At 47.0% G+C, this 25,209-nt stretch overlaps 1 protein-coding gene across 1 annotated transcript in view; it reads right to left on the reverse strand.

The window, feature by feature from the left end:
- The window catches only part of LOC149337871 (lipase member K-like), a 316,672-nt gene that overhangs the window by 107,341 nt on the left and 184,122 nt on the right, over positions 1 to 25,209 (reverse strand). The window contains exon 5 of the mRNA XM_089554532.1: positions 17,945 to 18,037. Coding sequence (XP_089410658.1) covers positions 17,945 to 18,037 — 93 coding nt within the window. The remainder of the gene's footprint in view (positions 1 to 17,944; positions 18,038 to 25,209) is intronic.

Below are 25,209 nucleotides of genomic sequence, written 5' to 3' on the forward strand. Positions count from 1 at the left end.
AGAGTTTGTATGAGAAAGAGAGAGGAAGAAGAAAAAAAAACTGATTAAGTAAAAATGTAATAATGTATACAGAAGAAAATTTTGCAATTTTGAACAGCGGCACAAACAGACCTGTGGCTGAACCCAAGTGGGGTGGCGCCAAATGATAGCAAGAGCGGGCCGCTCAATCTAAGGCAAAGATGCTGCAAGGGCTCCTCCAGCAATCATCTTTTTAAAGCGATATAACGGCGACAATGGAGCCAAAAATGATCGATAGATTCAGGCTCTCGGCAAAATGCACAGAGGGTAGATAGCGGGAAACCAGACAGAAATTTACAAGCGGGACACGGCAGCGGTCCCGTGATACTTCAAGCTGTCAAGATCTACAAACTTTCCTTCTGCAGGAATATCGCACATGCTGATAACCCGTCCATGTTAAAAGTTCTGTGGATTGCGCGCTTACAAACGCATGCCGCCGAAACCTAGACTATGTGACATGCGCTGCAGCAGGATACGCAAATCAGGGCCCCTTAAGGAAGCCTTAGCGAGGTTATCAGCGATCTCATTTACTCTCACACTGCAATGACCGGGTACCCATATTAAAGAAGAAGGCTCAGATGCGAAGGAAGCAGTGACAAAAACGTGCTTAAAGTGGGACACTCAGCATGCGATGCGAGGGACGAACCTAAAAAGATAAAGAAACGGCAATGACTGCCACTGCGGTGATAGAGGGGTCTAACTTGCGTAGGGCAACTAGTACTGCCAGAAACTCTGCTTGAAAAACATAGGTGATGATGATGAAACGCGGACAGAAAAATCCCACACCTGTCTTTTCGCTGTTTGCTGCGGCCGAATTTGTTGGTAGTGACCTTAAATGATCTTCCAACAGTCCATTTAGAATATGGAGTGGTAAAAGTTTTGCATTTTCGGGAAAAACGTCGTCAAAAACAATGCGGACAGTGTACACACTTCTCAGCGCTGGAATGATGTCATATATATTAGCACGTTTAAAAGCTCAAGTAGTCTTTGCGCAGACACAACCTGCGGGGTATGAAAGCGAGGCCAGTGAGCATCAAAGGAGAAGATCGGCTGGCAACAGAAAATGCTGTTCGAAAGGTGAATTCTGAGGTAGGTCTGCACAGTTAGAAAGTGAAGTCGATATAAGAGAAGAGGAAAGCGGGCTTCAATGTGCAGGACATCAGTAGCCACAAATTTGGGAGGCCAAGGCACGTTCGCAGTGCTTCCCTCTCTAAAAGGACGAGAGGACGAAGTTTGTACGTAGCCGAGCATGAAAACAACACAGAGCCGAATTCTAAAATGGGCTTGACATGCACTTTGTGAATGATCAATAGCGCATCTCAGCGCATACCTTACCGGTGACGTAACATGCTCATGGCGCAAGCCCCTTTCTCCGCGACATGGTCAACGTGAGGCCGCCAGGTGAGTTTGTCGTCACAAATGACGCCTAGGTACATTAGAGCTTGAACCTGAAGTATCGTTGTAACTGACACGTGAGAGATACCAGAAAAGGATCCTGCAGAGAAAAAACAAGTACAGCGCACTTGTGAACAATTAACGTCAGGTGGAAGCTGCTCTACCTGTAGTCAGGAGTACTAATATATGATTGCAACTGATCATATAGGTAATGTATATCAGGCCCAGCCGCCAAAGAAAACGCAATGTCGTCTGCATATGCGTAAGTGCGAATATGGCGATGACGAGGAATGGAGCTAAGCAGAATATTAAACTGCACAGCAGAAAGGACAGCTCCTTGCGGTTCACCTCTTGTTTGTTTGTACCTCGCGGAATGAGCTCCATTATCGACGAGGAAGGATTCCCTGTTATAAATGCAGAGATTCAAGCAACTAAATATTCTGAAAACTGAAGAGACTGTTAACTTATGTATTAGAACTGAGTGTTCTACGCTGTTGCAAGCTTTGGAGACGTCTAGCGTAACCAAAACATCACACAGGAGTTGACGAGGAGCAAGGAGTATTCGATTGAAATAATTTTTGCTAGCGTTTGGTGGACACACGAGACAAAGAACAGAAATACACAGGACAGACGCTAGTATTCAAATGGCGTTTATTTGAAAAACAGTCAGTATAAGACATCTCAAAAATGCTGATACCCACACACGCGCAGCAGCAACGTCACGTTTCAGGAATAGCATTTCTTTTTTTTCTGTCGTATATTGACTGTTTTTCGATCAGACGGCAGTTGTATACTAGCGTGTGCCCTATGTATTTGTGTTCTTTTTCTCGAGTGCTCACTAAGCACTAGCAAAAATTATTTCAAACACTTTACAACTAACTAGCCCACGTTTCCGCCTTAATAAGAAGAATTACAGTCTCAAAATCTGCATCTGCATTTCATATAGAACATCCTGGCTGGAAACCGAATTGACGTAGGCTGAGAATAGTTCTGATGTTCACGAAGGCTGAAACCCGAATTAGTAACACCCTCTCTATTAATTTTACCATGTGTTATGTTAAAGAAATAGGCCTAATATTATCCAGTTCATAGCCTCCACCCTGATTTTTAAGTACAGTCGTCATCTTGGCCAGTTTCCACTCAGAAGGGATCCAAGCGTGTTTGATAGAATATTTGACCAGGTGCAACAAGGAGTCGGCGGACTCCTCAAATAGAATCTTGAGCATCTTTGAAATGACACCACGAGGACCGGAGCCAGCACCTGTCCATCTCTGAATAGCTTGTGAAAGCTCCGATAGATTAACCTGAGAGAAAGAATTCTTTGGCGTCAATGGCGCAAACAAAATTGGACGCAAAGGTAGTAGAGACGAGAACCGCTTTTGCAGGCCCATTATATACATCTTCATAAATTACATATTTTCAAAGAATTTCACCCACGATCCTGTAGGCGACATACCCGACTATCCTTATTTTGATTATCCTCCTATGCCTGACATATGTTTCGACCATAGCGAAATAATCGCGTTAATCGATTCCATGAAACTAACTTCATCGGCTGGTATGGATGAAATTAACACAAAAGTTCTCAAGAATACTAAAAACGTTGTAGCTGTTCTTCTTTGTCGTATATTCAAGCGATCACTCGAGTCCGGTATTGTGCCCCACGACAGGAAAGTGGGGAAAATCATCCCAGTGCACAATAAAGGCCCCCCATCGTCTAGTAAGAACTACCGTCCCGTCTACCTCACTAGCGTTCCCTCTAAATTAATAGGGCACTTAATTTACTCACACATCATTTCTTGCCGTCTGTCAACTTTTTTTTTATCCTTCTCAACACGGATTCGTGATAAACCTATCCTGCTCTTCCCAACTGGCTCTCGTTACTCACGACATCAGCTCTAGTGTGGACACGAACACACCCATGGACGTTCTTTTCTTAGACTTTGAAAAGGCTTTCGACAAAATTTCCCATCAACGCCTCTTATTTAAAGTTTCATGCCTAAACCTGAACCCACCTGAACCCACTGAACCCACTAGGTTCCGAAATTTTTTGACTAACCGCCAACAGTTTGTACGGGCTAATAATCAGGCATCTTCGATCTCTCCCGTTACCTCAAGGCGTACCACAAGGCACGGTTTTAGGGCCTCTATTATTCTTAAATTACATCAATGACCTCCCAAGTCCCCCGTTCGTTTGTTCGCCGTTGACTGCCTCATCTACCGGAGCATCACTAATAACAGAGACACTTACCATCTGCAGTTCGACATAAAACTTGTGGAAGAGTGGCGAGCAAACTGGCTAACGCCTTTAAATGTTAATAAAACAACTCTAGTATCAGCTCATCGTCGTCAATGATATCCTACTCCTAACTACACCCTTCACGGTTCCGTGATAACCCGCGCATCTTCATATAAATATTTAGGTATCAGCCTAACACAGTATTTCTCTTGGACCACCCACATAATGAACATAACCAGCTTCCGTAAAACTGTCCGTCTATTTAACTCCTGTCCGTCCTAAACTCTAATATTCATGCTCAATGTGGGACCCCAAACAAATTAACCTGGCCAAAACTCTTGAGTCCGTCCAGAGCCGCGCGATAATATTCGTATTTTCTGATTATTCATATCACACGAGCTTTCATCCATCCTGGCCTGGAATCCTTCAAATCATTCATCACTGATTTAATTAAATGATATATTTGCCCACCCCTCATGTAATGCCCGTGGTGGGAATTTGAAGTACTAATAAATAAATAAATTCAACCACCTCGATAGCTCCTTTAGGTGACATAACTAATGAATATAAAATATGTGAGTACATCAGCCGTTTTCTAGACCGGAGGAAGCCAAATAATGCACGTGGATTGCCCGACTTTTAAAGATAATCGAAATGTTCTGATCCATATTTGTCTTTCGCGCGAAAAACTGCACTCTTAAAGTGGCCGCTATGAATTTATAGTCATTCCAGTTATTTGTACGTTCGTTATTGTTAGCAAGAAGTGGCCGGATTATTCTCGAATAAAGCAAACTCGTTTATTCAAGGATACAAGAATACAAGAAGTTACTACAGTAAGATAGCGGTCGTTGATACGTAGGAGGTTCGGCGGATCTGCAGAGTTGGGAGGGCTTTTCCGACGCGTCTCGTTTCGTCGCCGTCTCTCGGTCCTCTCCTGGGCCTCGCTCGAAGCATCCGTCGCTTCGTGCTGTTGCGTTCTGGGCCAGCCGACTGGGACGCGCGCCGGCGTTCTGGGCAGAGCGCTAACATGGCCCTTCCAAAAATTGCGCCTGTCCTCAGGCGCACGTTGTGGATACTAATTCCTAGGTGTTCAAGGTGCGTTCCTTGTACCTTCTCAGCTGTTCGATGTTCACAGTTTTCTCGTTTAACTTTCCAGGAATGTGAGAGATCCTGGCTATGACAGCCATGTTGGGTCCGGTGAATGCTGCTATTTCGAACGGCCCCTCATATCTCGGATCTAATGTAGATCTTGCGCCGATTTTGAGAAGAACGAGATTTCCACACTGGAAATGCGTCTTTCGTTGTAGCGTCTCGTTGTTTCCTCCTGGCTCCTCTCAAGAGAGTTTTTCATTTCCTGGCGCCCCTTGGCCATCTCGTGGAGTCTTTGTGCGGCGTCGACTTCTTCGAAGGTGGTTCCAATGTTCAGTTCTCCGGGCACCTTCGTGTCGTAACCGTGCATGAGATAAAATGGACTTTCGTCGCTGAGGCGGTGCTTTGTGACATTGACACCGAACGTCGCCTTATGCAGTTCCTTTTTCCATGATTCGGAGTTGTTGATGACCTTCCTTAGTACTTGTTTCAGTGTTCGCACCATTCTTTCAATCAGTCCGTTTGACTGCGGCCAGTACGGAGGAGAGTTCACGTGCTGAATTCAAAGTCTGTGGTGAACCTGAGCTGTCCGTTTGTTCGCGAAGCCTTTTGCTTGATCCGTGATGACGATGCTGGGCACGCCGTATCGGGGAATCCAGCGGTTAGTGAGAAAATCCAAATAGTGCTTCGAGGAGGTGCTTGGCACTGCTACCGCATCCATGTACCTTGTTGCGTGATCGATGCATACAGGTACATAACCTTCGTTTCCATCCAGGGGGCCCATATGATCGAGAGAAATGACCACATTGGGCTCGCTCGGAATTTCTCTGGGGTTCAGGCACCCTTCGGCTCGCGTCGTTCGTGAGTTTACGACTTGGCAGGTGTGGCATGACTCGATGTAACGGCGGATGTCCTTCGCTATTGACGGCCACCAATACTTTCTTTGCACCAACGTCCTTGCTTTCTCGCTTCCAAGGTGTCCGTTGTCGTCATGAAACACCGCCATGATACTGCTTCGGAGCGCCGCGGGAACCACCACTCTTCTGCAAACGCGTCCTCTTTCGATAGACCTTTTCAGCACAACGCTGTCTTCGACTTCATAGCTGGAGCTGTTCGTTCCAGCTTCGGCACGGAACTTTTGGCATTCGGGGTCACGCTCTTGAAGTTCGCGTACGCCGCTATGCTTGCTCACGATTACGGCGAGGCAGGTGAGGTCGTCGCTGGTCACTTCGTTTTCTAGTGGTTCAGCTTCCAGCGTTTGTCTCGAGAGAGCATCAGCAGCAGCATTCTGTCGTCCAGGCCGGTGCCTGACGTCGAAGAGGTATTCCGCGAGATCTAGAGTCCAACGTGCAAACCGGCGGTTCGTCGTTCCCTTCTTCACTAGGTAGGATAGACTGAACTTGTCTGTGTACACTGTGAATTGCGGGCCTCCCCGCAGATAGATGGAAAACTTCTCCGTGATGGCCCAGTGCAGCGCCATACATTCCAGCATGTTCGAGTGTAGACCTCTGTCATGCTTATTCAGTGATCGGCTTGCGTATTCGATCACCCTTTCTCTTCGGTCTTGCGTTTGGCTCAGTATCGCTCCGAGCCCTGTCTGAGATGCGTCGACGTGCACTTGCGTTGGGCAATCCCAACGGAAGTTTGACAGCAGCGGGGGATTCTTAAGTGCGCTTTTGGTTTTGTCCACGATTTCTTGGTGCGCGCTCGTCCAGACGAATGGCGCTTCCTTGGAGACGAGTTGACGTAGTGGGTACGTGATTTCGAAAACTCGGGGATGAACTTGCGGTAGTGGTTTGCGAATTGCAGAAACGAGTACAACTTCGCGCTTTTCTCGGGCTCAGACTTGTCGACGGCAGCGACTCTCGCTTCATCCAGGGTTCGCCCTTCAGCGGAGATGACGTAGCCAAGGAATGAGATGTTGTCTCGCACAAATTGGCATTTCTTGATGTTCATCTTCAGGCCATTGATGACGACTCTTCGCAGTGCCTCGTCGAGCAGTGACAATGCTTCCGGAACCGCAGCTGCTCCCTGGCCGACGTCGTCCATGTACGTGGATGTTCTCTTCAGGCCATCAAACGTGTCCCGCATGACTCTTTGCATCGTCTGCGGTGCCTTGCAAAACCCAAACGCCATACGTAGGTACTCATATTTTCCGTCCGGAGTGACAAAGGCGGTCTTGTGGATTTCGTCAGGCTCTACTCGCACTGTGAGAAAGGCCGACTTCACGTCCAAACCGGTGAAGCACTTCCAGCCGTCTCTCATGATGTCATCGATGACATCTTCCATAATTGGCATCGGATACGGCGGATTGATGGTCTACGTCGCCGATTGATGGGCAACAAACAAGAAATCTCTGGCTCAGTTTTTGTATAAAATCAACGAATATCCCATAGTTCAGGTCAACGAGTGTAAATACTTAGGTGTTACGATAACTAAAAAATTGAACTCGACCAGCCACATTAATAAAATCTGTACATCAGCCCTTAGGAAACTAGGGTTTCTTCGTTTCAAATTAAGGTCCGCCCCTTCCAATGTTAAGCTGCTTGCATACAATACCCTTATCAGACCTCAGGCAGTTCGTTTCATATTGAATTCATACCGCAGATTAGATTCACCATCGTCTCTAATAAGCGCTAACAACATTTTGACCTTAGAAAGCAGAAGAAAGATTTCCACGCTGCGGTTTCTGTATCGGCTCTGCAATCACCAACTTGGTATCACCGCGCGATTGCTCATTCATCCACGTGAGGGTCGTCAAAACTCGGCACTCCCATCTTTACAACCTGGAACCAATCTTTGCGCGTACTAGCAGGTTTAAGAACTTATTTTTTCCACGCACTGTCTCCCAATGGAATGCACTCCCAAAAGAAGTTTTTTCCGCGCGTGATGTAAATGTTTTCGAAGAACGTGTACGAAAAGCTCTGGGTTGATGTTACTCTTCGCTTTTGCTGATTCATTTCTTTTTCCTTCTTTTTCTGTGTTTGCACTGCATGCGGCGCGTTTTATACCCTTTCACTGCTTATGATTGCTTGGGTTGCTTTTTTGTGATTTCTTGCTAATGGTGGCGCTGAACTGCGTTTACTTATGACCTGTATTGCCCTCCTGCTTGGTCTTCAATGACTGCAGTATGTTTTACTAATGTTACTAAGAAATTATGTGTCTCAGCGATCTCAGATGGTGGAACTTGGACCTGTGCAAAGCAGAATTATAGACTTATATAGTGGTGTTCCGCAGGGTTCCATCTTATCACCCCTCTTATTTAATCTCTATGTTAGTGACCTCCCCAGCATTATAACTTCATCACAGACTTATCAATATGCAGATGACACCCTCCTCATCTCATCTAATACAGATTTTTCTTGCGCACTCCGTCAACTTCAACAGGACGCTACTAATCTATATGATTGGTTTCAATGTAACCTGATTGATATAAACCCCCAAAAAACTCATCTAGTGTGCTTTAGAAATGCACACAAGCCAATCCCGAAAAACGCTGCGTTTTTTTTGCACAGCTCCAGTTGCACTGCATGTTCTTGCTACCCCATTACATGTGTTCCGTCCGTGAAATACCTTGGCTTTTACTTTGACAGTGATTTATCCTGGAACACGCACATGGCACACCTCAGTAAGAAGCTTAGAGGCGTCGCATGCTTCCTATATGCTCTAAGGGCCTACCTGCCATTTGCCATAAGACGTTTAATTGCACAGTCTTTGGGGTATTCTCTGCTGAGATATGGCATGTGCTGTTTCTTCAAATGTTCTGCAACATGGAAAAATAGGATAAACCGTATTCTCAAGAATATGGCTAAGAGTGTCATCTATTCAATACCCCATAAACAGCAAAGTGTATTCCTTTCTTCAGGTCTGCCTTCCTTTGACATTGTGTTCAAACAAATCACTGTACTCAGATGTTTCTGGAACTCTGAATTTCGGTTCCACAACGTTAAACCAATCCCATTAAGAAAAGTTTCTCGATATATTGTCCCTGCAGTGCGAACTCATTTTGGTATGTCTATGAGGTCATATTATATCCCATGTATATTCAATGAGATGCCTGATAATGTTTTCAACTTGAACACTCGCAGACAGTTACGTGATGCTATTGCCGAGCTTGAACAGCTCTAGTGCATATGTTTTAATGTACACAAAACAAAGCATTGATTTGGTAACAGAGGTTGTTGCTGCTGCCGGACGGCGCCCTACAAGCCCAATTGAGGCTTTGGCGCGTCCGCGTCTTGTATTGTTTCTTTGGTGTGAATAAATTTTTTATTATTATTTTATTATTATTATTAAATAAATAAATAAATATGTCTCCTCTTAACTCTTAAGTTGAACTTTTTACTCTCGTGGTCTGTCACATTTTCACGTTTATTCACATCTGCTCCACTGGCCAAAAGCTAAGATGGAAATTCCACTATACAACCGTGCGTTATAGGTGTCTATGGTTCAAATTTTTGTTTTTATCACCATACTCATCATCACCAGCCTAAATACGCCCACCGCAGGACAAAGGCCTCTCCAATATTTCTCCTATTAACCCTGTCCTTTGCCAGAAAGCCCGCGAAATATGAAAAAATACCACGTGACTACGTTCGTGCGCTACCAAATTGCAGCGCTCTCAAAGGTTGTGTTCAGAAAAGAAAAAACAGCGCTAAATTCTACACAAACCACACAGAAAGACGGACAGGACGGGCGCTGTCCGTCTTTCTGTGTGGTTTGTGTAGAATTTAGCGCTGTTTTTTCTTTTCTGAACACAATGTCATACCAACCAGCCCAGCAAAAGGTACTGTTAAACTCTCAAAGGTGTTTCGAGCAAACCGAGCGTGCCCGCTGACCGTGGCGAAGTGAACGGCCGCCGCTCTTAGCAGCGGCCTGATAGTGCATCAGCACTTTCCGCAGCGGCGCGGCGGCCGTTCACTTCGCCACGGTCAGCGGGCACGCTCGGTTTGCTCGAAACACCGTTGAGAGCGCTGCAATTTGGTAGCGCACGAGCGTAGTCACGTGGTATTTTTTCACATTTCGCGGGCTTTCTTTAAATGCCGGAAAAAAGGACCCCGTAGGAGATACGATGCTGGAATATACTGGATCGGTTGTTTATAAACCTGCGCTACAACGTAACCTAACGGTCTTGGCACTAAAATGAATATTTAGAAATTTGCATAATTCAACTTGGTTAATTAACTAATTAAGCGCAATTAAAAAAATATTCTGAGGAGCGCCACATGATGGCGAACAATGTATCGTTGGTTTCAGCTGGCTCGGGTTTACCGCTTTTTTTAAATCCTTGGTTCAAGTTACGTGAAACACCCTGTAGAATTCCTCTATGTTGCCCGCTATATACTGATCGTTGAGGAATCTCACATAAGTCTCGCCTGTAAGTTAATAGTAGCACTGTATACGCCCCATCTGTCCTCCTTACCTCACTAACTATCAGCCTATGAGCATGCGCAAAGAAGAGCACAATCAAGACTGCAGTGCATGCAAAGTAAGCAAATGAGAAAAGTACGGAGCCGAAGGACGAACGAACAGAAAGGAAGCACCACCTACTGAAACTTAATCACTGAAAAAGTTTGCCTTGTTAAAGGTTGTCGTTAATGTTTAGAGCCCAACAAATAACACGTCAAAAATGGAGTGATAAAAATGTGTGTACATCGAGTATAAAGATCAAGCGAGTGTACAAGGCTCCAGGCTAAGACAAAAATGTGGTGAAGAAAGGCGGAATAACAATGAGGAAAAGGAATTGCATTTATGAAAAATGATGTTGGCAAGGAAAGTAAAAACTAACAGAAATTAGGCCAAAAACAAACAAAAGGTGTGAAACTAGATCTAGCAAAATAAATAAAAACATTAAAAAAGAGAAAAACGAAAACCACTTGAATCATAAAAAGAGGAGTATACAGGGCTCCACGCTAAAACAACGATGTGCTTTGGGTTGGTGATTATTTTCCATGCACTGCTCTTTTGATCGTGCTCTTATTTGCGCATGTTCATCGAGCTCCTAGACATTTGACGCAAAAAAAAAAAACTGGTAATGGCGCAAGAAACGGGGCCACAGAAGGCACACAAAAGACAGGACTGACGCCATCTTTCTTCTGTGTCTTCTTCTTCTTCTTCTGTGTGCCTTCTGTGTCCCCGTTTCTTGTGCCATTACCAGTTTTTTCTTTCAACATGAACCAACTCGCCCAAACTGCAGTTTTATTTGAACATTTGACACGGCGTTTCGAAAACACTGTTGCAAGATGGCGCCTGTCCCGTCCATTTCTTCGTCGTCCGTGTCCTTTTTGCGCCATGTTTTCAAAGAACTGTTACCAACCAGTCCAAACCAAGCTAGTGTTGTATCAAACTTTCCCGGTCGCGTTCGTCCACCTCGATTTGCCATTACGCACTGCGTAAGTCTAGCGATGAGAAGTACGTGGCGTGGCGCAGCCGATCCAGAGAGTCATCAATGCGTGGCGGTGGATAAAGTTTTAAGGCGGAAGCCTTTAATGCCTCATCGTTGTAAGCAGGAGTTGTCGACAAAAATGTCACGCTTTTCAATTATTCGAAACGGTCGTGATGTCACAGTGCGCGAATTTCAAACGGCGCCAATTGTACTTTGGCTAGTAACCATGCAACCAATTAAAGGGATCGTACAGTGATGCTCCAAGTAGGTGGGAATGAGTTCAGTTAATTGCTTAATTACCCAATTAGCCTAATTAGCCTTTCTAGTCAGGCCAGATAAATAAATAAAGCCGAGTAAGAAATCGGTCGAGTTCGAGAATCGAACCCCGGTCTCCGGAGTGCGAGACGAGCATGCTATCCACTCCGCCATGCCAGCTTTTTTTTTCTTTATTGCATTTTCACAACGGGTACAAAGAAGTGAAACATGTCAGCAACACTTGCACTGACACGGCAGGTTAAATTTTTTTTCAGTTCAACCAAGTCAATTAACACATTTAACCAAGTTGGCTGATCAGGCAGTGCCTGATACACTTCCCTCAGACGTATGACACCTTCAATGAAATGCTCGCGTGGAGATCTCACCACTACTTCTGCATTGTTGAATTGTGTCCTTGTTTTCCAGAAGCTATGGAGGCCAAGGAGCATAATAATGTCATAAGGGATGTCCTGTTTTCATACCTGTAAGAACCTGATGCCATGCGGGTGTAGCGGTAAATCTTTCTTTAAGGTTCTTTGAAGCACATCACAGATGAAAACCGCATCCCAACAATCTAAAAACACGTGATCTATTGTGTCAGGTTTCTTACATAGAAAACAATCTGTGACCAAGGGACAAAGAGTCCTTTATCATGCATCCATGTTTTGACCGACAGTGTTCCGGTGTGAAGTTTGAAGAAGACAGTTTTCAAAGATGGGTAAATTGGCATTCTTTTAACCCTTTTGAGCACATCTGCTCCTGGGCCTCCGCAGTTTGACAATCGGTATATGGGTACAGGGAGCAGTGATTCAATTAAATTTTTATACAGATTTTTTCTAATGACATTGAAGAGGTACTGCATTGAAAATCGCACTTGTAACATTCTGTACGCAACCACAACTTCACGCAGATGACCTCTCACTGTACCACGCATGTTTTCAACAGAGCATACTACAACTCCTGGTAGCAATCGACATAAACGAACTTGCATAACTGTGCGAAGAAAAATATCGTTCTGGTCACGAAGAAACATAAAGCGGGACACGATTTGTCGTACAAATAAATGAACAAGACCGAGACCTCCTCTCTTCACGGGCAAGAATAAATTTGTTCGACTAGTTCTTTCCCATGTGGACGCCCAAATAAATACAGGCGATTTTCTACCGTTTATGCCAAGGCTCGACGATGAAGTCCGAATTGGTCTTGAACAGCCAATAACCGTAAAAGAGCTAGAGGAAGCAATAGATCAACTGCCATTAGGTAAAACACCCGGTCCTGATGGTTTAGGAGCCGCCTTTTACAAATATTTCAAGTCAGAAATCGCCCAAATTCTGCTAAAAGTTATTGTCGAAGCATACGAGAAAAAGCGTACGCCATTGTCATTGACAACATCGCACACTGTACTCATACCGAAGTTTGGTTGGTTGGTTTATGGGGTTTAACGTCCCAAAGCGACTAAGGCTACGAGAGACGCCGTAGTGGAGGGCTCCGGAAATTTCGACCACCTGGGGTTCTTTAAGTTGGAAGTTCGTTAAGTTGGAAGTAAGTTGGAAGTTGCGCTTCTTTCCTGTCGTCTCTATCTTTTTCCTGTGTACGTCTTTATAGCGCACACCCTTTCAAATATCAAATATTTAACGTGTACTGACATCGCACAGTACACGGGCCTCGAATTTCTCCTCCAAAGAAATTAAACCGCCGCGGCCTGGATCGAACCCGCGTCTTTCGGGACAGCAGCCGAGCACCATAGCCACTGAGCCACAGCGGCGGCTCATACCGAAGTTTGCTGAGCCAGAAAAACGTCTGTTGGTGGGGTCTTATCGCCCGATAAGCCTCACCAACGTAAATTATAAGAATAAATTTGTTCGACTAGTTCTTTCCCATGTGGACGCCCAAATAAATACAGGCGATTTTCAGGGCGTCATAACCATGCTAGTGGGGAGTCATCAAACTTGCGGTATCAAGGGTCGGAGCATCGCCACTAATATACACAAAGCGCGAAGTGTGCTTGAATGCTGCGATGCACTAGGCGACAGGGTGGCAATGATGCAGCTAGATCTCGCAAAGGCCTTTGACCGTGTATCTCATGAGGTTCTGTTCAGCTTGCTAGATCAGGCTAATGTGGGCTGTGTAATAACAGAGGGCGTACGAATGGCGTACGCGAACTGCACAACGCGCGTCATTGTTAATGGGGAGCTGACTGAAAGCCTACACGTACGATCTTCAGTGAGGCAGGGATGTCCTTTGTCACCCCTCTTGTTTGCAATTTATCTTGAGCCCCTTTGTCTGGCTATACTAAACTCTGTTACTCTGTTACTAAACAGGTTACTGTCAGCGCACGTTAAAATCTTAGCTTATGCTGACGACATCGCCGTGTTCTGCTCTGTGAAGCCACGGCTGTTGTTGAGAAGTTTTGCAAATGCACCGGGGCGCAAATAAATTGGGAGAAGAGGTATGGATTCTGGCATGGTGACTGGGAGGAAACGCCAGCCTATTACTCCCGACTTCGGTGGGCCACAACTCCGACGACGTATCTTGGAGTACCGCTGAACTCTTATACTCTTATAGCAACCCCGAACCATACTGGAATGAACAGGTGGCAATGGCAAAGGACAAGGCCAGTGGGTGGCAGGGGCGACCACTATCAATGTTCTCGCGCGCCACTGTGTGTAACCTGTTCCTCATCTCCAAGATATGGTATGTCATGAATGTGTTGAGCGCCTCGCGGATCAATATTCAAAGGATTCATCGGGTTTTCACTCCGCCATGCCAGCTCGACGATAGGGAATGAACAAAGGCGCGTCTAGTGAATACGGTGTCTTCGTTCACTCCAATCTTCCCCCCTTCCCGTTACGGCGAGGTTCAGGTACCAACCGAGGCATGCGAGACAGATACATTTCCTTTCCTCAAAAACCAATTTACCGACAAGCAAGGCGTATAACCGAACGGGCGATGGCGTTCTATGCACTTTCTGGCAACGTTGCAAGACGCTGTCGCGTTTCACTCTTAGAGGCGAAGCTTAACATCTTAAGAACACATCAGTGACGCAAGCAGCAACATCGCGCTTAAGGCATTTGCCTCACCGCAGTTTAGGTCGACAAAGTGCCCCCCTGAATTTTTTGGGTGACTGTTTAGACGTCCGTAATCTACTCAGAACCGTAGGGTTCCATCTTTCTTTGCCACTAGAACAACATGCGACACCCACGGCCTCGTCGACAGCTGTATCACGCCGTCCGGGAGCACTTCATGAACTTGTAAGCGAATGGCATCTCGTTCCTTCGAAGAGATCTCATAAAGTGGCTGACATAACGGTAGCTGGTTTTCGTCAACTATAATGCATCCTTTTGTGAGCGGTGTCTGCCTAACCTGGAGGTGGAGGCTAAACAGTAGCGGAAAAATTCGATAATGCTCTCCAGACAGCATTTCTGATTAGTCGGCAGGTTCGGATTACCTTCGGTTTTTATGGAGGGCTCGGCGCCTGCGCTGATGCCGGGGTTTCGGACAACGTGTGCTGTCCCGCGCATTCGCTTAGTTCTTTGAATAGCTACGCTAGAGTTCTTCTCAATAGCTGTTTGGCTGGACAAGCACTGGGGTTCACAACTAAAATTCGTCACCAGAAGTTTTGTTCGCCCATTGCTCAGTTCAATAATTCCGCGAGCTGCGGAGACGTACTGATCCGTGTTGGTAGCAGCGATCCCATTGAGCACAACTTAGTCCTGCGTGGCTCGGTATCATCGACAACAGGGCGTTGGGTGGAAAAAGAAACGATTAGCTCCTGAAGGCTGATGACGGCATCGTACTCCCGAAGAAAATCCAAATCAAGTGCCAGGTCTTTAGAGCACTCGGTGGCACAGCAAAGCAACGAGGGAAAGAAACGCCGCAAATCTGTATTCGCGATGCGGAGACACCAATCGGCGTCACCACATGGCCACCGGCTGTGCGCATCTGCGGTCCAGACCAAAGGTTCAAAACCTTTTTCTGAGAGCCGTGGCTAAACGACGGCTTATTACCGAAAAATCAGCGCCGGTAGCACGGATTACGAGTGCGGTCACGCCGTGGATGGCGCCGGCGGCTGGAATTTCAGGGGAAGCCAGTATGTCGTTGAGGTCGTCTGGTCGGGACGTCGACCAGACGACCTGGTTGCTTCAGTAGCGGCGGCCCCAGCCCCTGAACTGGCCAGAGGACGACGGGCGGCTTGGCGAAGAGAACCGCCTTAGGGAAGGCTGTCGGGACTGGCTTCACTGCGAGGTCGATGGCTGGACGGTATCGGACAAGTAATCCTGGATATCCTGCGGACGTTCACCGTAGCGCGGTCGAGGTGCGTCAGGTGAAAACCCCCTTAAAACATGACGGAGAATGTGGCCGGGATCCCCGCAGTTGTAGGCTGATTGTTTGGTGTACGCCACGCGTACGCTTTGCTTATGGCGGGCCTATTCTCCTGCAGCACGGTGGATACAGCTGCGATTGAGTAACGCAAAGAAGGCACAGGAGCGACGGGGGAAATGGCTCGCATCACTGGCTCAGGACGTCGTAGTGCTTCGATGTAGGTCATCAAGTAGGGCGCCGGCTGTAGAGCTGATGGTTGCTGTACAACTCGCCGGATTCCATCACGGACCACATCCGTTCAGACAGCGACACTTGCCTGTGGAGCTTCGAAACAAAGTTTCTCCAGTTCCTCATCACAAACTCCCGAAGCTCTTCGGCGGGCAGCGACGTAGGTATGCAGTGATGATCGGCTGCTGCACTCTCCTGACGACCGTACGTAGTGCGTGCCCCGTTCCTGCAGACAGCGCTCCATACTCGTTGCCTCCTTGGTAAAGTCGGCCACCGTTCTTGGCCGGTCACGGACCAGTCCGGCAAACAACTGATCATCAAGTGGCATACGTTCTTGGCCTGGGGCACAGCACGGTCGGCCCGATTGAGGAGTAACGTCATGTCCTCGATGAACATGCAGACGCTCTTGTTCGGCTTCTGGGATCCCGAGTCCAGGGCGAAATTCAGCCTTCTTTCTCTGGCTGGTACTGAATGTGGCTAACAGCTCTCGGCGAAAAGCCTCCGAGTTGGTGCAGAAAGCTTAGTGATTCTCAAAACACATCTTGGACGAGTCCTACAGTGGGAAGTAGGCGATCCGCAATTTACGCTCGCCGTACCACTCGTTGAAGCCCACCATACGGTCATATCTGGCCAACCAGTCTTTAACGTCCTCGAATCTGTCTGCGTAGGCCTATGGCGGCGGCTGAGGTACCTGAAGGACGAATAGCGGGGCATTCCCGGAATTCTGAGTCGTCTGGCTACCCGTGGTGGACGTCATGGCCTTTACTGGCGTTGTCAGTTGGCTGAACTCCGGTCATAGGCCTCACAGGCGGTGGCTTGCCTTGTGAACCGGTGTTATGTCCCCGCGTTGAGAATTGTCGTCAAGGGTGCCCTCGAAGTCAGCGCACATGGGACCCAGCACCTCTACCAAATATGTCACCGACAAACGGTTGACGAACGCAGGGCAGGTTTACTCAGACATGCTGGGACGCGCAAGACAGCAGGGAGCTCGAGAGAGGAAGAAAACAAAACCTACAGAATGCCCACGGCTTGCCAAGTGCCAGACGGCGAATCTAGAGGGGTCCGTAATGTGGCAGTATGCACAGTTATGGACAAAGTTTTGGCGATGCTGATTCGCAAAAAAAAATTTGCTTCTGCGCGATCAGGCAATGTACAGAGGGCAAAATGCATGTCTAGAACACGCTCTGAGTGGGTTTCGGGCGTAACACGCGATAACTAGCGATAAGATTTGGTTAAAAATGGTCTGGATGTAAACATGTGCTGTTAAACTCAAAGAATTTCATCGTCATTTTTTGCTTTCTTGGTCGCAGCTGCTTTGGGAGCTCCGGAACACACAGTTTGGTTGTTCCAGGCATGCGTTTTGCCCTCTGTACGTCAGTGTAAATCAGAGATGCATGAAGGCACATACTTGTTCTATTTGCAGGAAAAAAAAAACCAGCCAGCCTGATAGCGAGGTAATGCAGGAATAATTTCCCCCCAATCAGCGTGCCGGAAACTTTTGCCCATGACTGTACGCATTATACAGCATTTTATTTTCCAATATCGCCCAATACAGCATTAAATGCTCAACGCGATTCCATGCAACTGGAGCCTACAGGGTATCGGGCTGGACTATGTACCAGGTGCAATCGTTCTAAAAAGATTGCCAGCAAATTTGGAGCCCTTCGAATTATGTACCAGGTGCGGTCTGTATACCATACATTACGGTAACTGTGGAGGCTGGCTTTAATAAGAATAAGTTGTAAGTGGCGCTACTTCCAGCTCAGCTCTTACTTCCCTGCGCCCCAGTTTCGAAACATTTTTTCTATATTCTGAATAATTACCAGCTAGTAATGCAGTCAAGCAACTACATCTGTCATAAGTAACCGTCTCTCGCAGTTTGTTGTTCCTGAAGAGAGACTACAGAGCGTCGTACTGTAATGTTCACAGAAAGAGCGAAAGCGTAACTGCGGCTGCGTTTAATAATTTCGAGGAAGAAAATCGTCTGCCACTTTGCGAAGAGATGTCCTTACCGTGAGGATGGGCGAAACAGGGACGAGAAAGCGAACTGGGCTCCGTATGAAGGTCATGTTCGCGACCGGCGCTAAAGCCACGACCAAGCGGATCTGCAAAAAGAAGTGACGTGAAAATGCTGTTCAGGTTTTGGACTTGCCGCACAGTGCTTTATATATACGCGGTGCCTCACGACGTCGAGAGGAGCGCAACTTTGGAAGCATGCGAACATTTTCTTGCTCAACATGTCGACGACTTAAAAATTTGCTGCCGACCAGCTCACTGTCAATCGCTTACATTGTATTAACTAAGGCAATCGCCAATAAAAATAGAGCAGTCTTAGACCTCAGTCAAGCAAATTAATATGCGTATTTATACAAAATACCACTAAAGGCCCTCACGACTGAAGATATTACATATGACGGGTACAGGCTATAAACAAAACAAAATGCCAAAAAATGAAGCCACAAAACAAAAACAACCAAAACAAAACGACGTGACCACAGCAGCAGACACTCAGAAAAGTAATACCAGCCAATACAAATAACACCATAAAAACGAAACAAGAAACATCTCGAACAGAAATACAATGCGAAATGAACACAATGCATTCATGTTGAACAAAATACGCAAGTTAAGCAGTAGGTATTGCTGACATGAGAGCGTAAATTTACCACGATAAGTGGGCGCTGCATAACGTGAAGGCAGAGCGCTTCAGTCAGTTATTGTGCGCACTTAGGAATGGATGCATGTAGTTGAATGTACGACATGATAAACGCTGAACTTTAAATAGGCGGTCGCATCGTTCAAAATAGAAGGAACAAAAAAGGTAGTTGTGAAGCACTCAGTGGTGATACAGCATGTGAAAAATAAGAATCATGCACTTTTTCGGCGGAGGCATATCCTGAAGACCTGAGCCCATCTTCAAGGCTGCGATGGTGGTATGACGTGAATAATTATGAATAAATAAAATGAACTGCGGGGTTGTGCAATGATTTGACGTTTTTTAGTAAGTATACTTATCCGAAGCGTATTCACTTTTACTTCGAATTAAAATGGTGTAAGCACGTGTTCATAGGTGGGAGGGAGCATGCCTTAAGATACATTTTAAGACACCTAGTGACAGATTAGCGGATGCAAGAATAAGGTTAATATTGTTTCTTCATGTTGGGTGCAAACGCAGTTTAGGTCCGAGGTACTTATACGTGGTTGCTAACTCGGCTGGAGTGTTAAATGACCGGAAGACTTGACTGATGGGCAATTTGGTTCATGACTTGTTGAAACAAAGCACACGAGACGGTGCAAGGACAGAAGAAAGAAACAGGAAAGGTGCTAAAATGGCTGGCTTTCGGAAAAGTATTCACCAATGAACCATGCTTGCATAAATAAGATTATAGAGATATGCGCGGAATAAAAGAACTGCTATAGACCAATAGGGTGTTCCAGAAACAGCGGGCGCTCGCGGACGAGGGGGGAGGGGGGGGGGGGGGCTGGAGCTTAGTACTCTCGTGTCATGTGTATGGTGCTGCTCCTCAAGAAAGTGTAGCGTACTTCACTTAACAGATATGCATCGTTCGGCTTTCCCTGGACTTCTTGAAGTTTTTTCAGCACTACAAAAAACGAGGACACAGAAATAAAGAAGTATGTATCGTAATCTGTATCGTAATCGGCCCAGCATGTAGCGCCCTCTGCGTTCATGGCAGGATACGCCCCCATGTGATAAGGGCGTTGCCCGCCTATTCATATCGTGTGTAAAACCAGTGCCTAATAAACGCTGAGGCCAACTTTTTTTCCATCAAGTGACACACGACGTGTCGTCGACTATTCCACTCGATACATGGTGTCAGAAGTGGTTAGCATGACAACGCACTTCCTTCACGACGCGTAAAGACCAACGATCCTGTGGCAGGAAATGGATTTCCTCAAACCACCGGAGCCGCTCCTTACAACAGGCGACCTGCGCAAGAACTGGCAGCTCTTCAAGCAAAGGTTTGAAGTTTTCTTCACGGCATCAGAGGTCGCAGAAACGCCTCGACCTGAGTCCAAGAAGACAGTGTTGCTGTTAAGCGTCGCGGGTGCAGAGGCCATTGAAGTCTTTAACACCTTCACATTTGCAGAAGTCCAGAAGAACATGACTATGCCACAGTTGTGAAAAATTTGAAGTTTTGCATTGCACACACCAATGAGGTTCACGAGCGGTACATATCCAGGGGAAGAATCCAAGCAGGTGGCGAACCAGTGGAGCATTTCTTACGAGACCTGAAGAATCAAGCACGTGCTTGCCACTTTGGCGCTTTCGCGGAATTGATGGTGAGCGACCAAATTGTATTCGGGATAAATGATAACATGATACGTGAAATGCTCCTCAGGGACAACAGCTTGACCCTGCAGAAAGCAGAACAAGCCTGTAAAGCAGTTGAAGCATCAGCAACTCACAAGGAAATGTGAAACCAAGAACACCAAGTGCATCCTATCAGCAGGACTAGCACGAGCCGCGAAAGCCGAGAATAGACACGTTATGATTGCCGAACCTGCGGTGGAAAACAGGCCACAAGAAGGTGCCCTGTATAGCGACGGCAGTAGTTGGCGAGTTACAAAGCGGCCAAGACGATTTCGAGATACTCGACGTACCCGCAAGGAGCGTGTCAAGCAAGCACGACTGGACGGTGGAAGTCCAAATAAAGAACATGGAAGTTCAGTTAAAGGTTGACACTGGATCGCAGGCAAATTTTTTGCCTTATGGAATATACGCCAAAATGAACCCGCAGCCGCCCCTGTACCCTAGCAGTGCGATTTTACGCTCCTACGGCGGAGATATTGCCGCGCCTACAACAAGGTAGAAGTTTTTGGTAATACTGTTGTTATCGGTGTTGTGTATCGCCCACCTAACGCGGACATTCTTTTTCTTGAGCAGTTTTGTGGCTATGTGCCGCGTTTCAGGGGAGTTCATACAAAGTTGATTATAGGCGGTGATTTTAACTTGCCTCATATTGACTGGCTAAATATGACAGTATCGGGTGGCGATTTAAAACATTCCAACTTGCTTCTAAGCGTTGCTTTTTCATGTGACCTCACCCAGGTTGTTCGCGTGCCTACACGAATCACACCTTCATCGCGGTACACTTTAGATTTGTTGTTCGTTAGTCCTGCTATTTCCTGTACTCATGTTGATGTTATGAGTGGTGTGTCTGACCATGAACTAGTATCGGCAACTTTTCATCTCCAAAGTAGGTCTTAAAGCAATAATTCACCTGTTATTGTTAAAGACTTTAATATAGCAGATGATGTGAGTATTCTTGACTACCTAGAGACACATTACCAGGGCTTTGAGACCCACGAGGACGTGAATACGTTATGGTCCAGGTTTAAAACAATATGCTTCGAATGTCTGGAACGGTTTGTTCCGAACAAGCTCAAAAAGAAAAGATATAATCCATGGATTACAAGAGATTTTATACATATGAAGCGGAAGCTAAAACGACTCAGGCGAATGCCTTCTCGGCCACTAGCTGTCATAAGAAGCTTACGAAATGAGCTCAGGAATAGGATAAAGCAAGCTAAAGACAACTTATTTTCCGTTACCCTTGGAAACTTTCTCCAACAGGCACCGGCAAAATTTTGGAGATTTATAAATAACAACAGGTCAAATGAAATTTCTTTATGTGTTAATGACATACAAGTTACAGATTCTACATAAGTAGCCAATGAATTTAACAAGTATTTCCACTCAGTGTTCGCGCCTAAAGACCAGAGCATTGGCTTTGCACCCGAGGAGTTCCAGTCGACAATCCGCGACGTAGTTGTGACTCGAGAAGGTATTTTTAATTTACTCTTAAACTTGGACGTGAAAAAAGCAGTGGGGCCAGACAGTTTCCTACAGCATTTCTGCACCGTTCCGCAGATTGGATATCGCACTACTTGCACGCAATCTTTACTGCTTCGTTGTCAAGCTCAGCACTGCCTGCCGACTGGAAAAACGCGCGTGTTGTCCCTATTTTCAAATCCAGTGATCGTACAACGGTATCCAATTACCGCCCCATTTCCTTAACTTCAGTTAGTTCGAACCTATTAGAACACATAATTTGCCGAGAACTAGTTCAGTATTTGGAAGAAAACCGCTTATTGTCAGATGCCCAGCATGGGTTTCGGCGCGGGCTCTCCACCATCACACAGTTAATTACTACCTGCCATGACTTTTTTCTTGCAATTAATGACAGAGGCCAAATCGATGCAGTGTTCCTGGACTTTGCCAAGGCGTTTGATAAGGTGCCACACAATAAACTGATACAAAAGCTTTATGACTTTGGAATAAACAGAATACTTATTGACTTTATTAAAGCCTATCTTGACAACCGTGCACAGTATGTTAACGTAAATAATAGTTCTTCAGATAGCCTTCCAGTGACATCAGGTGTACCCTAGGGGTCTGTCCTGGGCCCGGTTTTGTTCCTTATTTATAACAATGATATTGTTACCGAGATAGACTCTGGAATAGTAGTTAAACTTTTTGCGGACGATTGTGTTGTGTACACAACGGTCAGGTCACCACACGATCAAGAACTCCTTAACGCGAAACTTGGCAATATTTACACCTGGTGCGAAAAGTGGGAAATGGCTCTGAACATAAAAAAATGCTCTGTTCTTCGTGTCTCAAACAAGAAGCAAACATTAGCTCACACATACAATATTGGCGGGGATGTAATTAACGAAGTATCAGCTGTAAAATATCTAGGAGTCACAATAACATCAACTTTAACCTGGAACAAACATGTTGACAACATATGTTGTACCGCACGTAAGGCCTTATGGGGGATTCGAAGAAAATTGGCGACAGCCCCAACACAGGTGAAGCTCACTGCATACAAATCCCTGGTTAGACCGATTTTGCAGTATGCGTCATGCATATGGGACCCCTACACCAAACCAAATATAGATAAGTTGGAAAAGGTACAGAGAATAGCCGTCCGTTTTATTTGCAACCGCTACAGACGAACAGATGGCGTAACACAGATGATTAATCTCTTGGATCTTCAGACCCTCCAATCCAGACGCGCAGAATACAGGGTTAAGTTCTTGTACCTCCTGTACAATAATAAGACAAAAATAAACAAGACTATCTACCTTACCCCTGCACCTCGAGCTAACACACGGTTTAACCACGGGAAAATCTTAAAAGAATGCCAGACTTGCATCGATTCATTTAAATATTCCTATTTTCCTACGACTGTGTCCGACTGGAATAAGCTGCCTCAGAATGTTGTCGATTCTCCTGACGAAGTGGAATTCATTGCTGCTTTGAAAAGTTTGAATGTATGACTTTTTTCTTTGACTTCATTTTGTATTTTTGTTATTATTCATGTATTTTTGGTATTATTCATGTGTTTCCCATTCCTGCTTGGACTCCAGAAGGAGTCTGCAGTATTCCTAAATAAATAAATAGCCACTCGGCGGCTGTTCGGCACGCAACTCGTGCGCCCCACTGTTCGCTGCTCAAGAAGACAAACCTGACATTCCATCCTGGCCGTCTCGGTGTGCGTTCGCATCTTCTCGGTGTTGGCGTTCCTCTGCCGTCTAGACGCGGCGCTACCTGTACCAATTGCTACGTGACACTGGTGGAGGTTGCGGGCTCGACGCCCCATGTCCAGCACCTCTTCAGACAGCCGCTCATCGAGTCCCGACCAGCTACCGCTTGTCTGCACGCTTGTTCACCGCAGCAGCCGCCGCGTCCTGGGACTGGTCCCAGAGTTTGGTCTCCTCCCAAAAGAGGCACGCACTCATCGACCTGGTGACTGTACCACCATGGCGCAGGCTAGCGCTTCACACTTGACGCTACAGCAACCCCGCGTGCCAGCCAGCTTCCATGGCGTCACTTTCGAAGACGTTGAAGACTGGCTTGACCAGTTGAGCGGGTTGCCGATTTCAACCAATGGAGCTGCGTAACAGAAGCTGCGTAACGTGTATTTCGCCCTCAAAGACGGAGCCAAGATTTGGTTCGAGAACAGGAAGGCCGATCTCCAAAGCTGGGATACCTTCCGCCAGCAGGCCCGGCCGGGACACCTTTGCTAGCACGGATCGCCGGGATCGTGCGCGGCGCCTACAGGACGCTCCCGTACAAAATCCTAATGAGAGCGTTGCCATGTTCTCCGAGGACGTGACCCGTCTTCGTCGGCACGCTGACCCAGATATGGCGGAATCCACGAAGCTCCGCCACCTGATGCAAGGTGTGAAGGACCAACTCTTCGCTGGTTTGGTCCGAAATCCCCCGCAGACGGTAGCCGACTTCATCAAAGAGGCGACCGCCATTGAGCGAGCCTTGCATCAGCGCTGCCGCCGAAAGGACTCCTTGTGCGGTGAGCCAAGCGCCAGTGCGGCATCTTTGAGCGTGTCCTGCGTCGCTGCGTGAGCTCATACGCGCGGTGGTCCGTGAAGAGCTGCGTAAATTGATTGACCCTTGCCTCGTCTGATTCGACCGCTGCGGCTCTTACCGAGGTTGTGCGCGGCAAGATTCGCCAAGCATTTTCACCGCCTCCTCCAGTCATGCCGGAGCTACGCCCCATGAGCTACGCCGCGGCTCTCCGTTCCGAGTTGCCACCTGTGCAACGCTTGCCGTACCACCCGCCGCCGCCAACCGCTCCGCCACCGTCATTCTGCCAGCGGCCTCAGCGAGGACCTGCCATGCGTCCACCGGCCCGGAAGGCGGCTGTTTGGCGCACTTCTGACCAGCAGCCGCTTTGTTACCCTTGCGGGGAAGCCGGCCACCTGTATCGCCGTTGCCCCTACCGTGAAATCGGCCTCTGGGGTTTCCCACGTGACGCTCCCTGTCCCCGTTTCGGTGAGCGACCACACGAAATAGAGGAGTACCTTGCTGCTCATGACACCACCTCTAGCCGCCGACCCCGATCTCAGTCTCCCGCAGGCATCACGTCGCCCAGCAGCCAGGCTTTCTCAGATGGACTGTGGGGCCGGTCTCCAAGCACGCGCCGGGGAAACTGAGAGCGGCGACCTCAGGGGGGAAGGTTGCTGACAGCGGATATAACGAAGACCCCCGAACGCCGCCGGAGTGCGATACCGAGATCCCAATGCCGCCGCAGACCGATTCTGTGACTCCGAGTTTCCCTGACACCGATGCAGTTAGCGCCGACCTCTGCATTTACGTTGATGGGCACCCAGCAACTGCTTTAGTCGATACAGGCGCGGACTTTTCGATAATAAGCAAGCACCTCGCGGATCGCCTCAGCAATCGCCTCAGATCGCCTCAGCACAGAATGGGATGGACCTCAAATTC

The sequence above is a fragment of the Amblyomma mixtum genome, chromosome 7, assembly GCF_055824585.1.
Source record: "Amblyomma mixtum isolate Tamu chromosome 7, ASM5582458v1, whole genome shotgun sequence".
NCBI lineage: Eukaryota > Metazoa > Arthropoda > Arachnida > Ixodida > Ixodidae > Amblyomma > Amblyomma mixtum.